This window comes from Lagenorhynchus albirostris, chromosome 19 (assembly GCF_949774975.1).
Source record: "Lagenorhynchus albirostris chromosome 19, mLagAlb1.1, whole genome shotgun sequence".
Lineage (NCBI taxonomy): Eukaryota > Metazoa > Chordata > Mammalia > Artiodactyla > Delphinidae > Lagenorhynchus > Lagenorhynchus albirostris.
This window is the reverse complement of record NC_083113.1, coordinates 30,512,617-30,528,048: the sequence shown is the minus strand read 5'-3', so window position 1 is coordinate 30,528,048 and position 15,432 is coordinate 30,512,617. Positions and strand designations below refer to the sequence as shown.

General features: G+C 45.8%; 1 protein-coding gene across 2 annotated transcripts in view; it reads right to left on the bottom strand.

The window, feature by feature from the left end:
* Positions 1–3,972: 3,972 nt before the first annotated feature.
* FTO (FTO alpha-ketoglutarate dependent dioxygenase) overlaps positions 3,973–15,432 on the bottom strand; it is a 373,271-nt gene continuing 361,811 nt past the window's right edge. The window contains exon 9 of one of the 2 annotated variants that reach the window (XM_060130666.1): positions 3,973–4,307. In XM_060130666.1, coding sequence (XP_059986649.1) covers positions 4,154–4,307 — 154 coding nt within the window. In that variant the 3' untranslated portion in view covers positions 3,973–4,153. The remainder of the gene's footprint in view (positions 4,308–15,432) is intronic. The other variant, XM_060130667.1, reaches the window with a different exon arrangement.

The following is a 15,432-nucleotide window of genomic DNA, read 5'->3' as shown; positions in this document are numbered from 1 at the left end:
TCCCTGGCCGCCTCTCTGGCCTCTCCCCTTCCCTGGCCCAGCCTCTCAAAGCTGCCGGGCTCTCCCTGCAGCCGCAATCACTACAACACTCTTGGGCCTTCCCTCCCCCTTTATGGTTGTCAAATTGATTTCACCACCGAGATACCTATGGCCCCCAATGAAACTTAATTAAAAATACCATTTAATCACAAAGTAACAAAGGCAAACTGGATAAACAGCGTTACCACTTCAGTGCATTTTAATCTGCGCTGCTCCTATCCCTCTCAATCTGTTTGGATGAGAATTGCCTTTTCAAATAAGAATCCCCGTCTTCCATGGGCTTGCCTCTGACAGATGTCCAAAATAAACAGTGTTTAGCGTGGCATCGATCCAAATGTATGCAATTTGCCCAGTGGTAAAATCAGCCTTAACTAGAGCAGGGAAAAAAAAAAAAAGTTGCATTCGAAAATACCTTCCCTCGAAACACACACACAAAAACCTACTGAATGTGGAGTGCCCGTTCAATAGGGTCAATGGAATATCACTTCTAGCATCCCTCGATTGGTTTAGTGACGGATTTGGAAGCTTATTACTAAAATTGTGTCCCGAGCGATGCCATGACCCCGCCCTCTCTTCTGTCTAGTGAACTCCCCTGGGCCGAGGCTGCCTGTGAAAGCAGGTGGGGTGGGTGCAGAGCTGTGGGGAAGCAAAAGGAGGAGGGGGTACCACCTCATGCACTCAGAGGGTCTGGCGGGACATCTTCCCCATCTCAAGATCTGGCCCGAGGATGCGGGAAACTCCCAGTTAGAAAGCAGTGCCTTTGGACTGAGACCCTTTGGAATCCAGACAGCAGCCAGAGCGATCATCTAAAAGCAAAAGAATCTCACATCAAGTTATTCCCACCCCTCCCCCATAGAGCCCTCGTGTTTCTTGGGGTGCTTGACATCAAATCCAAAGGCAGGTCCTCCTCCTCTCCAGCTGCATCTCCCTCACTCTCCCCTGTTTCTCTACTTCGGCCATAGTGGTCCTTTTTCTTCCTTGAACATCCCGCTCTAAGCACCTTCCAGCCTCGGGCCGTCGTCCCCCACTGTTGCCTTTCCTGGGAAGCTCTTCCCCCGTTACCCTCATTCCCTGACCTCCTAATCCAAGCCACCCTTCCTCAGTCCCCAGGTACACTCCGCGTACCGCAAAAAAAAAAAAAGAAGGGTTTGTGGGAGGGGAAGTCAGTAGCATCTTAGTGCAAAGGGATCTACCTCCTCAGATTACTTTTCTGAAGATAGCTGGGACTGAGGGATCCGGAAGCCTTACAGGAAGCAGTGGGGACCGCTGACTCAAGGTGGTCCCAGGGGCAAAGCTTCCCTCTCCTCCACCATACACATGGCCCGTGTCCCAGGGAAAGTCCTTTACTAGTTCACAGGGGAGGAGCAGGAACTGGGCTGTTAGCAACGCCAGCAGCCCCTTTTTTTTGTTTGTTTTTGCGGTACATGGGCCTCTCACTGTTGTGGCCTCTCCTGTTGCGGAGCACAGGCTCTGGACGCCCAGGCTCAGCGGCCATGGCTCACGGGCCCAGCCGCTCCGCGGCGTGTGGGATCTTCCCGGACCGGGGCATGAACCCGTGTCCCCTGCATCGGCAGGCGGACTCTCAACCACTGAGCCACCAGGGAAGCCCCCCTTTTTGTAAATCATCTCTTGCCCTTCCTCCTTCTACCCACCTGAAACTTCCTCAGAGAGTGTATGTAACCCTTAAACACAATGAGCTCATGCTTAGTGAAAGCCACCAGTTCTTCTGAGCAAACGTGATCTCACCTTTCGGATTCACTCCTGGAAGTGGCTTCTCCAACCCCTGGCTCTTCCCCCACCTGCAGGACTCCGAGGACTCTCTCCACCTGGGCGCCCCCCAGGGCAAGGAAGCAGGCCCACCTGCTGGTGTGCAAGGAGAAAATAGCAGGACCTCTCTTGGTTTCTTATCTCATCCTTTCAGTATTTTTATTGTTTATGCATGTTTTATGATGTACATGACCTATTGGTACAAGCAGTCCACAAATATAGCTCGATAGTAATACACATATATGGGGGTAAGCACTCAACATTATTATTCATTTCTACTCTAGGGATGCAAGCAAGCAGGTCTGGAGGGTGCCGACACGAAGGCGTAACGCCAGTCAGGTTCACAATAAATGGTAATTGGGAGCAACGGGGGCCACAGAGGGTTCACGCCCTGCCTGAGAGGACGCTACCTAGCTCTTTGCCATGCCAGGATGGAGGCCTAGGGCTGCCAGATGTTCTGAATTCTGAAGAGGATGCACACATTTTTATTTTACATGAAATCTCCCAATTTTTGAATATTGGCACCTAGTGAACTATGACAAGGAAGAGACACTGGGGGGGTGAAATAGAACACTAGGCTAGATGGTCCCAAGGCTGCCCAGCCGGTGACTTCTGCGTGCCCTGCACTCCTTACCTACGTGATTTCATTTCGTCTCTCCCACAACCCTGAGAGGCAGCGCTTCATCGTTCACTGACGGGGAGACTGAGGCTTAAAGACATCAGGGAATTCATCCAGTGTCTACGAAGAGTCTCAAGATGAGGAAACCCCGCCTGCTTTGTGTGACGTGAACTCCCTGGGGTTGACTCCATGTGAATGAGCCCATACCTTGAACCAGCGAGATTCTGCTGGCGGGAGAGAGCCTGGTTCTCAGCGCACCTCTCAAGGGGCAAAAAAGCTCCTCAGCTTTCCAACTACTGCAAACAACTACAAAGAAGGTGACAGGCTGGGGAGAGGGGCTAACTATTCTCATGATTTCCAGGGTCACCAAAGGTCGGGAGCCAGGCCCAAAAGGGAGAGGTGGGTTCAGGGCACCACGAGACACAAATGGCACCAAGACTGAGGAAGGGAGGGGAAAATGCCTACAGCAGGTCACTTACTGACATATAATAATACTAATGTTTACTGGGTATTTAACTATGTGTCAGATATTGTTCTAAGTCTGCAGCTAAGTTATTTCATTTCATCTCCGCCTTATGAGTTGGTGCCTATAGTATCCCCATTATACAGATGAGAAAACCAAGGCACAGTAACACACCAAAAGTCACAAGCTACTGGGCATTTAGATCCAGGCACTCGAAAACCAAAGCCCAAGTTTTAACCTCTTCATCGTCTCTCTGGTGCCCTGACATCATCAGGATGGGCACTAGGGTTCTTCAAGCCTCAATGCTACCCATCGTTATGTGCGAACGGGGGAATTATGAAACAACATGTAGTATGCTGGCTAAAATCAGGAAGCAATGTGAATAGGACTGTGTCTCTTTCATTAGATCAGGGAAACTTCCTCAAGACAGGATGTCAACTTTATTTTAATCTTCAACACTGCTCCATTCTTATGTGCAGAGTACAGGGCTCATAACCCAGGCTGTCCTAGAGAAGGGAAAGAGGCTACTCTTCAACGAGGCATTTCTCTTTTAATTTATTTCGCCTGTGGGGAGAGCAGCTACAGAGAATGGGAAAACAGAATCTCCCGCTCTCAAACTGTTGATAGAAGTGCTGTCTGGGAGGGCTTTCTACAATGATGAAAATGGTCCTGTGTCCAACACAGCAGTCACTAGCCACACATAGCTACTAAGCACTTGAAATGTGGCTCGTGCAACTGAGGAACTGAATTTTTAATTACGATTAAAATGGAATTTAAATTTAAGGCGCCCCATCTACCTAGTGGCTACCATACTGAACAGCATAGCCTCGAAAGGGTGTGGTGAGAAAATGGGCTAAATGTCTCTAAATTCGGTCTTCCCCTAGACGGCCTCAGAGCCATCCCCTGCAGAGTCTCTGCAAAGCTTTGGGAAGGAGGAAAGTAGGTTAGGTTTTGCCACAGGCCAGGCTCACCTTGGTCGCTTCCCAGGCCTTGGGAGTGGAATGGCTCACATTAAAAATCCAAGTGGGGAACAGCCTTGGGGGTTGGAGGTTCTTGTTTAATACCAAATCACTATAACGCTGTGTCACTTTTAAACATTTTAATATTCATAGGCTCCGTTCCCTAGCTGTTTCCAACTGGGACCCAGGGTCTACAATCCCAAGGCCCAGTCTACCCATAATCCCCTTGCCTAAGCCCATGACAAGGTTGGAGGAGAGAAGTCAAAGACAGCCTTTGCTCCTCCACCTAAGACTTGTGCTCTTTCTCTAGGGTCTGGCTTCCAGAAGCAGACCCCTGAGTTCGGAAATGATATCTGTGAGATCAAACGGCAGAGGCATCGAAGGATCATCCTTTTCCCAATACGGCCGGCACTCTGGCTTCTGATCCGCGGGTAGAGTTCGGGCAATTCGGGACTGGCACCTGCAAGAGGAAGAACAGGCAGTTTACCCCTGGGAGGAAATGCCTGGAAGACCCAAACTCACGGGCAACTTGGGGCGACCTTGCCAAATGCCCCAGTGACGATCCGCTATGACGGTGGTGATGATACACAAGGGTGAGTTTGGGCGGCAGAAAGCAGGTGTGTTTATAAGAAGGAAGAATTGTTCTTTATGGTGCTGGAACTTCTTTATTTTTTCCAATGCCCAGATCTGTATTACCTCTAATGGCTTTGTAGAAGCCAATCATCGGGGAAATTCAGTTACTCTGCCTTTAAAATGGTGAATTATTTTTTCATTATCTCGACTGTTATTTAAAGTGTGTGATTAAGCCATTATCAGATTTAACTGTTTGTGGGATTTCCATGTATTACTAGATTACTGGGAAAGATTAAATTGAATTTACTGCATTAAAACGTCCAAGAATAGATTAAACAATATTACAGACCGGGATTGACTTTGGAGATCCCAGAGATTTAAAAGTGTCCCAGCCTGCTGTGCTCAGAAAAAGGCACTCCAAGGAGAGACCGATTTATAAGGATATATGCAAATAGAGGTTAATAATCATTTCCACTGATGAATAGGTGGAGAAAACTTCCACAAAATTAAATTAAGAGGCTAGCAAGAGTGACTCCCTAAGGAAAACACTTAAATCACGGTTTTTATTAAATGGATTATTCATCAATAGTAGAGAAATTAATTATCATACGCAACTAAATTATAGCCTCGTAGGAAAAAAGTTGGGGCGACATCATCGCACCCTGGCAGGCATCTACCTTGCCGAAAGATCACAGCTTACTGGAAATTGGCCTGGGAAAACTCAGTGGCTTTGGCTTTATGTATCTGAAAAGTGATGATCAGACAGAAGAAAACACAAATTGCAATAAGAAACGAACGGTTTCTCTACTCTCTTGGAGCACGTGGCGGTGACAGTGCATGCACCGAAAAGAAATATTCTGAGTACATCTGGGAGAGCTGCGTGGTCCTTCCCCACCCCACCTGACCTTCTTGGCATTGTTCTCTGAATCAATTAAAAAGTGGTCCTACCCATCCTCTGTCTTCCGTGTAGGACTAACTATGATGAAGAGATCAAAGAATGGACCATCCTGGACCTATTTCCAAGCCTGACAGTCGAGCAGGCTCCTAACTAAAGGACATCTTCTCCTCTGGGGAATTATTAATGGTGAGGGGATCCCCATGGGAAAACATACTTCAACTTTACACCTATTTTCTCGGGTGGTTAATTGCTATCCTGGCATCCTGTGCACTCAATCCGTCGTACATTACACATAACATTCCAATATATCTTCAGCTCTCCGCATCGGGCCCTGATAATAGCGTCTGTTAACATGCACTAAGTACTATTATGTAGCACATCACTTCATAAATAATAAGATTAGCTGACCTCAGGGCCCCAAGAAGAGTAATGTGTTTAAATGTTCTCATTATTTATTTAAAACAAGAATTAAAGCAACAGAAGCTGCTTTTGACAATCCTCTTAGCATAAATATTAAACTGTTTGCACTGATAAGCCCACACAGAACTGAAGAACAGAGGCACGTTCTGCAGAGTACTTAATAATAATAGGTGTTTGAGATGTTGCCCCTCACTGCAGTGGGTGCGTCTCTGCAGTTCTAGAGACAGTCTCTAAATCACATGAAAGGGCTGGGGGAAATTAATATTCAAGGGAAGCTGCGACTAATTACAAAGGAACTCTGCACAGCTTTTTAAATTGTTCTTTCTCTCTGCCTCAGAATCAGAGGGTAAGGCTCAATTTACCAGGTAGGGAGAGTTATTCCAAATTGAGCCTTTCCATCTCACGGCGGGTAAACGATCTGTGCACACACTACCCTGGTTGGCAGATTAAAGGGCTGTGATAAGTGCTGATCCACCTCGAATAGCATAAGGTTTGTCAAAAGTCAACAGAGATGCTTTTTCACCTGGCAGTGCGTTTTGCCCCCTTATTTTGAGAAAGTATTAAAAATGGTAACACCTGCTGCAGAAGTTCGTTTACACTTGTATTGTACAAGCTTCCCAAGCCCACCCAGTTTTCTTTTGGGTGAAGCTGCTCTGATTTTCTACTGTTCTTCCCATGGAAGGACTGGCCGGTGTGGGTACTACCTCCTTCTCATGCCGGCCCTGAGAGGCTAGGAGCTGTGCGTACCCACTGCTTCCCTCTGGGCTAGAGCTAGAACCCCTTGTTTGGTCTCTTCAGGGCCTTAATTCAGGTCTTTCAAGATCACTTTAAAACTCTTCCTTTAATGCCCAGCGCTCCTCGCCAGTTTCTCAATGGTCACGACTGCGCCCCACAGAGGGCTTGCTGTTGAGGTAATGCCTTCGCCTGCAAGGAAGCACAGTCGCCCCCAACTCAAAGCACATTGTCCAATTCAACATCATGCCGGATGGGGGGACTGAAAAAGAAAAGGCTTGAGAATGACTTGAAGGCGTATCTCCCTTTAGGTTTCAATTTCTCCTGCTCAATTCCCTCATTCTGCCTCTCTTCCATCTTAATTTCCTAAGATGGGGAAGCACAGTGGTAAAGACGTTCTCCGGACACGAGGAGCTGCTGCTTCCCTGGGGCATGACATCTTGGGCAAGCTTCTTAACCTCACCAAGCCTCAGTTTCTTACTTGTCACGTGGGAATACTGATGACGGTGATGACGATGACAGTACATGACTTATGGGCTTGTTGTGGAGGTTAAATGGATTAACACATGAGAAGTACTTAGCACAGTGCCTGGCACATAGGGAGCCCTCAATAATTATTAAATACTATTGTTGCTATCGTTACTTCTACTACGAGTGCCAGTGACAATGGGAGATGCCAACAAGAGGGCTGCCTATTGTACCTGTGACTGTCCCCTCCCTTCAGCTAACTGACTGGGTTGCCTCTGGACTGGGGGCAGCTCTGGAGATCCAGAAGCAGCTCTTTCTGGCTTGAAGCAGATTGAGCCTGGGGCTGAATCCCATCACAATGTGACATTCCAGGACGCCGAGGCTTATGTGTTCAAGCTGCTACAACTCTCCGGTGACAGGCGAAAATGCTCAGATTCAGAAAGACTTAGCAGTTGCTCCTGAAGACCCAGAATTCATAACAGGTGCTGTCGTTGGACTGTCTGAGTGGCAGTTGTTTCAGGTTGACTTGGCATTTCTCGGAAATAAAGTTGGATTGTTTCTCAGCACGCATGCTCTGTAGCTCTCGCCAAATCAAGGGGCCCTGAGTTCTCTTAGGAAATGTTTTAGGAGTCCTGATGGTGGTGGACACTGGCTGTCTTGTGTCTTTTCCCAAGTTTCCCACAAAGAAGATTCTAAGTTTCCTGTGGGGAATCCGTCCCATCCCTATGCTTGGCCACGTGGTTTGAGTGAGATTGGCTCCACCTCTACAGCCAGGGAAGAGCCTTGACTAGTTTGATCTAATCAGCACATCCTACTCTCCCAGCCACAGGGAGGAGGTTAGGGGAGGCACGTGACCCTCTCCAGGGCAAGACTGAGAGAGTAAATCAAAGGACTGGTCTGGGAACTAAGGGAAAAGGCTTTCTTATCGCCTGGCCTGGGAACTATTAGGATATGTGATCTGGAACCAGCATAGTCATTTTGCTACCATGCAGCAAGGGGCTGGGTCCTGGGTGATACGGTTTGAGTAGCTGGATTGAGTCTCACCTGAAGCTAGGTATGCCTAGACTTTTTCAGTTGCACGAACTTGTTATTGTTTGAGTTCGGTTTTTCTGTCACTTGCGACCCAAAGAGTCCTGGCTGATATGCCGGCCATGCGTCCCACCCCTCGGTGCCCTCCTGCCTTCTACAACATCCACTGCAGTGGCCCTGCCTGCCAGGCGCATGTTGATGGTCCTCTCTCCAAACTGAGATGCTGCTGATACAGTGCAGAGATCATGTGAAAGCATGAAATCCCTGGCTTTTGTTTTCGATTCCAATAATATTTCCATTGGGGACAAATTTCTACCCAGAAAACAAGAGTGCGCTGGTGTCATCCACACTGGCCTTTGTGCAAAAATAAGCCAGGGCTTCCCTGGTGGCGCAGTGGTTGAGGGTCTGCCTGCCAATGCAGGGGACACGGGTTCGTGCCCCAGTCCGGGAAGATCCCACATGCCGTGGAGCGGCTGGGCCCGTGAGCCATGGCCGTGAGCCTGCGCGTCCAGAACCTGTGCTCCACAACGGGAGAGGCCACAACAGTGAGAGGCCCGTGTACCGCAAAAAAAAAATAATAATAAAATAAAATAAAAATAAGCCAGTTTTAATGACCAGAGCTGGATGACCTTTCTAAAGAAAGTTAAAAAAATTTCCCTAAAAATTTCTTTATCAAGGATAGCAGATCATTCTGAGCCCAGACAAACAGTAAGAAACTCAGCTAAACAGTAAGGAAGCTACAGTTTCCCCTTTCAACCTTGTGCTCTCTACTCCCATCCTAAAGGGTTAACAAATAAACTCAGATCTACTCAGAAAACCCTGTTCCTTTTATGTGGCATTGCAAGGGGAGGTATGGAAAATAATATATGCTTCATCTCTCTCCCTCCCAAATTCACATTATTTCAATTCAAAGGACTCTGTAGCTACGCTCAAAACTCTTGCTACTTGGGAGTGGTTCTCCCTGAATGACCTAGTGACGTAACAGGAAGCAGTTGAAAGGTGTCACGTCGGCTGGCCTGTCAGCCGACTGTCCAGAGGTTCCCCTCCTCTCCTCTCCCAGGTGTAACTCACGCAGGGCCCCACTGCCTGCTGATTTCCCCAGGGCTACACTTACATTTGCAGGATGAGGACCGCAGCTACATTAGTGAACACTGGTCGCCATGCTGAAATTAACCACTTTAGCTAAAGTGTGTGTTAATTATGGGTATGCAAGTAGTCAATAAAAGGTTAATGCAAGAGCCAGAGAATAAATTTCTTCCCTTATTGCATCACTTCACAGACTAAATGACTAACATTATACTTTGTGTTTTTAATCAATAGGTTTTACAGTAATGTGCTGGCCATCGATTTTAAGAAAACATGTACGGTCTTCCTCCTCGTCCCTAAATTTTGCAACAAATAAAGAAGGACAGGTAGCATTTCCATTACTCTTGATGAAATGATAAAGATTTTGGGAGAAATGGTTCCTGCTAAAAGATTCATTGGGATAAACAAGTGTTAAAAAAAAAAAAAAAAGTAGTGCTTCCCTGGTGGCGCAGTGGTTGAGAATCTGCCTGCTAATGCAGGGGACACAGGTTCTGAGCCCTGGTCTGGGAGATACCACATGCCGCGGAGCAACTAGGCCCGTGAGCCACAACTACTGAGCCTGTGCGTCTGGAGCCTGTGCTCCGCAACAAGAGAGGCCGCGACAGTGAGAGGCTCGCGCACCGCGATGAAGAGTGGCCCCCGCTTGCCACAACTAGAGAAAGCCCTCGCACAGAAACGAAGCCCCAACATAGCCAAAAATAAAAATAAATAAATTTTTTTAAAAAAGTACAAAAAACTAGAACTTGATGGAGAAATATTACCAAGCACAGGCCATTGAGGAGACAAAAAAAATGAACTCCTAAGAGAGAATTCTTTAATGTGAAAGAAGAGAGTAACTCCTGATTAAAATAAGTACATTCTGTACATTGTTTAAGCGTCCCGAAGAATCTTAATATGCAGCACTGATTTATTCAATTTTCACAATAACCTGAGAGAGATGGGGAGGTAGGTATCTGAACCACATTTGACGTGAGGGCTGCCTTTCCCCAGGTTAATCGAATGGCAGGTGGGAGAGCGGGGCTGTGCAGACCCTGGACATCTGGCTGGCTGTCCTTTCCACCACATTCCATCTTTCTCATGGATTCCCATTTGGACCAAAATGGGTGCTATCCCCTGATTACTTAGCTATTCTTGCCAAACGTAGATATTCAGGAGATTCCAAACCATTTCCGGGGAAAGAAAGGAGCAAAATGCTTTTTTTTTCATGTTCCTGTGACAATAATTACAGCAAATGACTGACAAAACTTTCTCTTCATTCTAATGACCCTGAGGTTCTCATAGCGTAAGCGTCTATCATCTATAGAAGTAAAAGATACATCTTCATCTTTTAAGAGCATAAACTACTTCTAATTATACAGTCATCCCCCAGTATTTTCAGGGGACTCGTGCCAGGACCCCCAGTTTGCATACCAAAATCCGTGGATGCTCAAATCCCTTCCAGTTGGCCCTCCGTATCCTTGGGTTCTGCATCCACAGATACAGAGGGCTGACTACATTTACTGAAAAAAACCCCATGTATAAGGGGACCTTCTTAGTTCAAATTTACTCAAGGGTCAACTGTATTCCTGGAGTGACCCTGAGAAAAATCTCCCAACCTCTTACTTTCCTCAACTGTTACACGAAGTTCATGTTTCCCTGGTTCACTGGACTTTGTGAAGATAAAAATTAAATAATGTATATAAAAATATAAAAGCCTTTTAAAATATGTAGACTACTGCACAAATGTAGCCCTTTCCTATGTGACACAAGTTCTATTTTTAAAACACAGCAGATTAGGCAACATTGGCCGGGGGCGTGTCATGCTTAAAAACAAGTGTGAAAAAAAAAAGAATAAACTATGTGCAACCAGATAATGAAATATCACACAGCCATTAAAAAGAATGCATTAAAAAAAATAAGTGTGAAAGACATCACACTTTCTTTTTAAGATTTTTTTTTGATGTGGATCATTTTAAAAGTCTTTATTGAATTTGGTACAATATTGCTTCTGTTTTTTATGTTTTGGTTTTTTGGCCACGAGGCATGTGGGATCTTAGTTCCCTGACCAGGGATCGAACCCACACTCCCTGCATTGGAAGGCGAAGTCTTAACCACTGGACCACCAGGAAAGTCCCAAAAGACTAGAGCAATTTAGACTCACAACTTCATCAGAAAATATCCAGTCTTCTCCAAGTCAGAGTTTTTTTCTGGAATTTTCACTTACAGTGAGGAGTTGACTGTCATCCTGGTTCATGTCAAACAGAAGGCTGTTTTAGGGTATCAGCCACATCACAATACATTCCCTCAAACGGTGTAAACCAGCACCAAGGCTTAAGAGGCTTCACTCAAGTAGAAAACCCTGATGTGATATCACATCAAATCTACGTTTAACCTGCAAGACGCAACTGCCAGGACCAGCATGAAGAAAGTGGGAAATAATGATGTAAAGGGGCAACAATCTCAATGGGCTTCTATGCTGTGGAGGGAGCTCTAGACCAATGTGGGACCTGCATGTTCTCCGTTCTTAGGTTCTCTGGGCCCAGTAAAATCGTAGCATCTTGCCACACAGAGTTATTCCAATATTTAAAAGAGAAGTATTGGGGCTTCCCTGGTGGCACAGTGGTTAAGAATCTGCCTGCCAATGCAGGGGACACGAGTTCGAGCCCTGGTCCAGGAAAATCCCACATGCCACGGAGCAACTAAGCCCGTGCGCCACCACTACTGAGCCCATGCGCTGCAACTACTGAAGCCCATGTGTCTAGAGCCTGTGCTCCGCAACAAGAAGCCCATGCACCGCAACGAAGAGTAGTCCCCGCTCGCCACAACTAGAGAAAACCCGCATGCAGCAATGAAGACACAATGCAGCCAAAAATAAGTAAATTTATATATATATAAAAAGAAGTATTTTTTCATATAACACGGGATCTAACTCCCTAATAGTACTTTATGTACCATTTAAGGGATTCCGTGAATAATTCTGACTCTCCATGATGTCTACATTAAACACCACATTTCAAATCTCACTTGGAGTAAGAGGCTACTCCATTGTACTGTTTTTCATGGTCTCACCAGACTTTGTTCCAAATAATCTGTCTTAGAGGTGAGGCGAGCATGCAGACCTGTTTATAATCATCTACCCTTGAGACTTTAAATGCTTTGAAAAGAGAAGAGTGAGTGAATGAATTTATCATTTGTCCTCTTGGACTTTGTGTTACTGCCATCATGGCTCTGTGGACAACTTGACAAAGAAAGAGCTGCCCTGTCATACGAATCACGATGGTCTACTTTGACTAAGGTGGTTGTATGAAATCAGCTTGTTTGATTTGTATAACTCAGTTTACCTACTGCAGAACCACTAAGCAAAACCAACTCCTGAGTGAGGTCCAACAAAGGACACTCTCACTTTCTCTTTCAAAGGCTTTTAACCTCTTGCCTCTGACTCACATGTTAATGTTCTCAGATCAGTAAAGTCAACACACATCAGAGTGAGGAAAAGCCACACTTTGGCCCATGGGTCAGCTCTTTTTGGGGGGGATGGGGTGGGTCAATATACCTTTTTAGCAGGTACTATTTTTTCAGCCATGACCACTCGAGAAGCTTGACTTGACTTAACTTCTGGTTATTTAAAAACCTACTTTTGGCTTCACATTTCAGGGAAGAAGGGAGAAGCCTGATAGAAGAGCTTGCTTAGCTGCTCTAAAAGCCAAATATCCCCCAAATGCTTTTGAATACCAGGATAATGCCATTCAGCCATCTGGATAACCCGCCATTTTGCAAGAAATCATTGTGCTGTTCAGTATGGATAAACCCTGCTCTCTAGATCTCAGTCAATCAATCAGCATGCTTATGGAGTACCTACTGTGAACCTATACTGTTCCCTCATTGGGAGGAGAAGGGAGTAGCAGAGAGAATAGCCCAGGCCAAGCCCAGCTGCTGCAAATAACTGTGCTCTCCACATTTGTTTGGAACTCACCATTTTCCATGTAAATAATGGTTCTCATCGCTCCTAATTCTTCTCCTCAACACCAGTATTACCTATAATTTCTCTGAAATATAATATTAATATATTATATAGCCCAGTGGCCACGAATAGCAGGGTGTCTGGTTTTGTTTGAGGAAAATGAACATTTAGAGTTCCTACTTGGGATCCAAGAAGGAATTTCCTTTGACCGGGGTTCCCTGTCCTCCTAGCATATGGAAGCAGGGCTTTGTCCCACTCCAGGTCACCGCTAATAGCTCCTCTGACCTGTGGCAAAGACTCCACCAGAGAAAAGACGCCCCTGGGGTGAGGGGTAAGGTGCTCAGATAGTACCTCCAAGGGGTCAAGAGATGAAGAGACAAGGTCACAAGACCTCTTACTGGTCTAAAAATCAGGGACACTTTTTGGTAACAGAATGGCTCATAGTCATCTCTGTTCTTTCTTTCGGGGTCCAGGGGGATGCCATGCCCTTCTCCCTTCTACTGTACCATCTGCTGCCTTCTTTAGGGTTTCTTCCCAACCTACGTAATCCTCACATCTCCTTACCGTTCTGCCCTTATAGGTTTTTCAGAGGTTTCTGTTGCTATGGGAGATACTATAAAGCAATTCTCTCGTGCCAATGCCTCCCTGATGACATCTCCTCTCAGACCAAAGGAATAGTAATAAGGCTGATAGAAACATTAAAAATAGCCCATCATATCTACTAAGTGCCAGGCACTGTATAAGTCTTCTAATTAAACGTATGTCCTCAAATGGAAAATGGAGGTCCAGAAGATTAAATAGCTTGTCCAATTCACAGCTAAAGAAAGGATAGGGTCAGGATTTGGCAAAATTGTCTGATTCCTAATCTCAAGCTCTTTGTACTGTTCTAAAATACAGACATCAAGAGAATCAGTTTGGGTCCTGGTTATACACAGTTTTCCAAAGGCACCTAGCCCCAGGCTAGACTCCCGGGAGGAGGGTCCTGTCCATGTGAATTTTCACAAGTGATTCTTCAGACTGAGCCAGTTTGCGAAAACATGCACCATCTCAACCTACCACAAAGGACCACAAAGATGCTGCAGGTGGTATGTGGGTGGGTGGGGGGGACACGTGGGTGTCTTTGGGTCCACAGAGGACTCACATTAAACTCACCTCCCTTTCAGAGGACACCAGGCTCAGGGTCAGCTCTTGCAGACCTGCAACGTGGCTCCGTAAGTAGGTAACTGGTGACTTCACGAGGTCTGGCACAGAGAACAGTACTCCTGGAGTCCCTCCCCCTACTTCAGGGACTCCAGCAGGCCCGTGGAACCACTTAACATCGGAGACTGCTCGGCCCAACACGGGGGTGTAAATCCAGGAGGTAAAGAGTTGAGAACAATTTTATCCCCAGGTTCATTTGTCAGCTTGTCAGTTACATAATGAGAGTGATGAATGGGCTACCTTGACAGCTGAACATTTAGGAGCTGCTGACCTTTGATCTCTGGTCACATGATAGGGTCATCTGAAACTTGCATGACTTCTACCTGGCCAAGGGTAACAATATAAAGGTCAAATCGGCTGGACGATTATATGAATCAAGTCTGAGGCAGCTTGGTTGGGAGTTTTAAGAGAGGCCGGGTTGGGTTCCCCAGCACACAAAGCTATGGAACCACTGCAGAAAGGTGCTCAACAAAAGATATACAATTTCAAAGCAGTCTAGAGTAACTTTCCTTGCAAGGGAATAGAATGAACTCATTATTTTTAAAGGGCAACAATGAAAACAAACACTTTGGAAGAAAATATATTCTGCCAGTGCCTCTGCCGTTGGGAGGGAAGCATACAGGCATATGACTTAATGAGTAATATTAATGCTATACCTGCAACATGGCAGAAGGTCCAATTTGATGCAATTATTGGAACAAAATCCCCACTGGGTAGTATCAAGCCCTCCTTTCAGCCATAGAATACGGTCTCTCCTCCATCCTCTGTCAGCACGGTACCCCACAAAGGACCATGATTGACAAAAGATAACCCTTTCCAAATTTCGTGACTTCCCTGTTGCTTGAAACTTAAGCAAAGTTTGCACAGGACAGTCTCAAACTTCAGAAAGATTCCAGAATAACTTACAATCAGAAATTCAAGGCAGCTGTGATTTTCAGATGCACTATACCGTTTAAAAAAATGTTTCTTCTTGCAAACCTGAAGACTTTTGCTTTTTGATTACTTGGTTAAATTCCATTTACTCAGAATCAGATAACAGTAGGCACAGAGGTAATGAATACGGTTATGAAAATGAAAGCTAAGAGGCCAACGCCATCAATTTCCAGAATCCAGAAACTTCATAACCCATGAAAGAAGCAGACGTTACAGAGAAATCTGATTTACATCAAGAGCTTGTTTTCTACAAAGGATTTTCTCCTGCAAAGTCAAAGACCGATGGACAAACTTCCACTGGAGCAA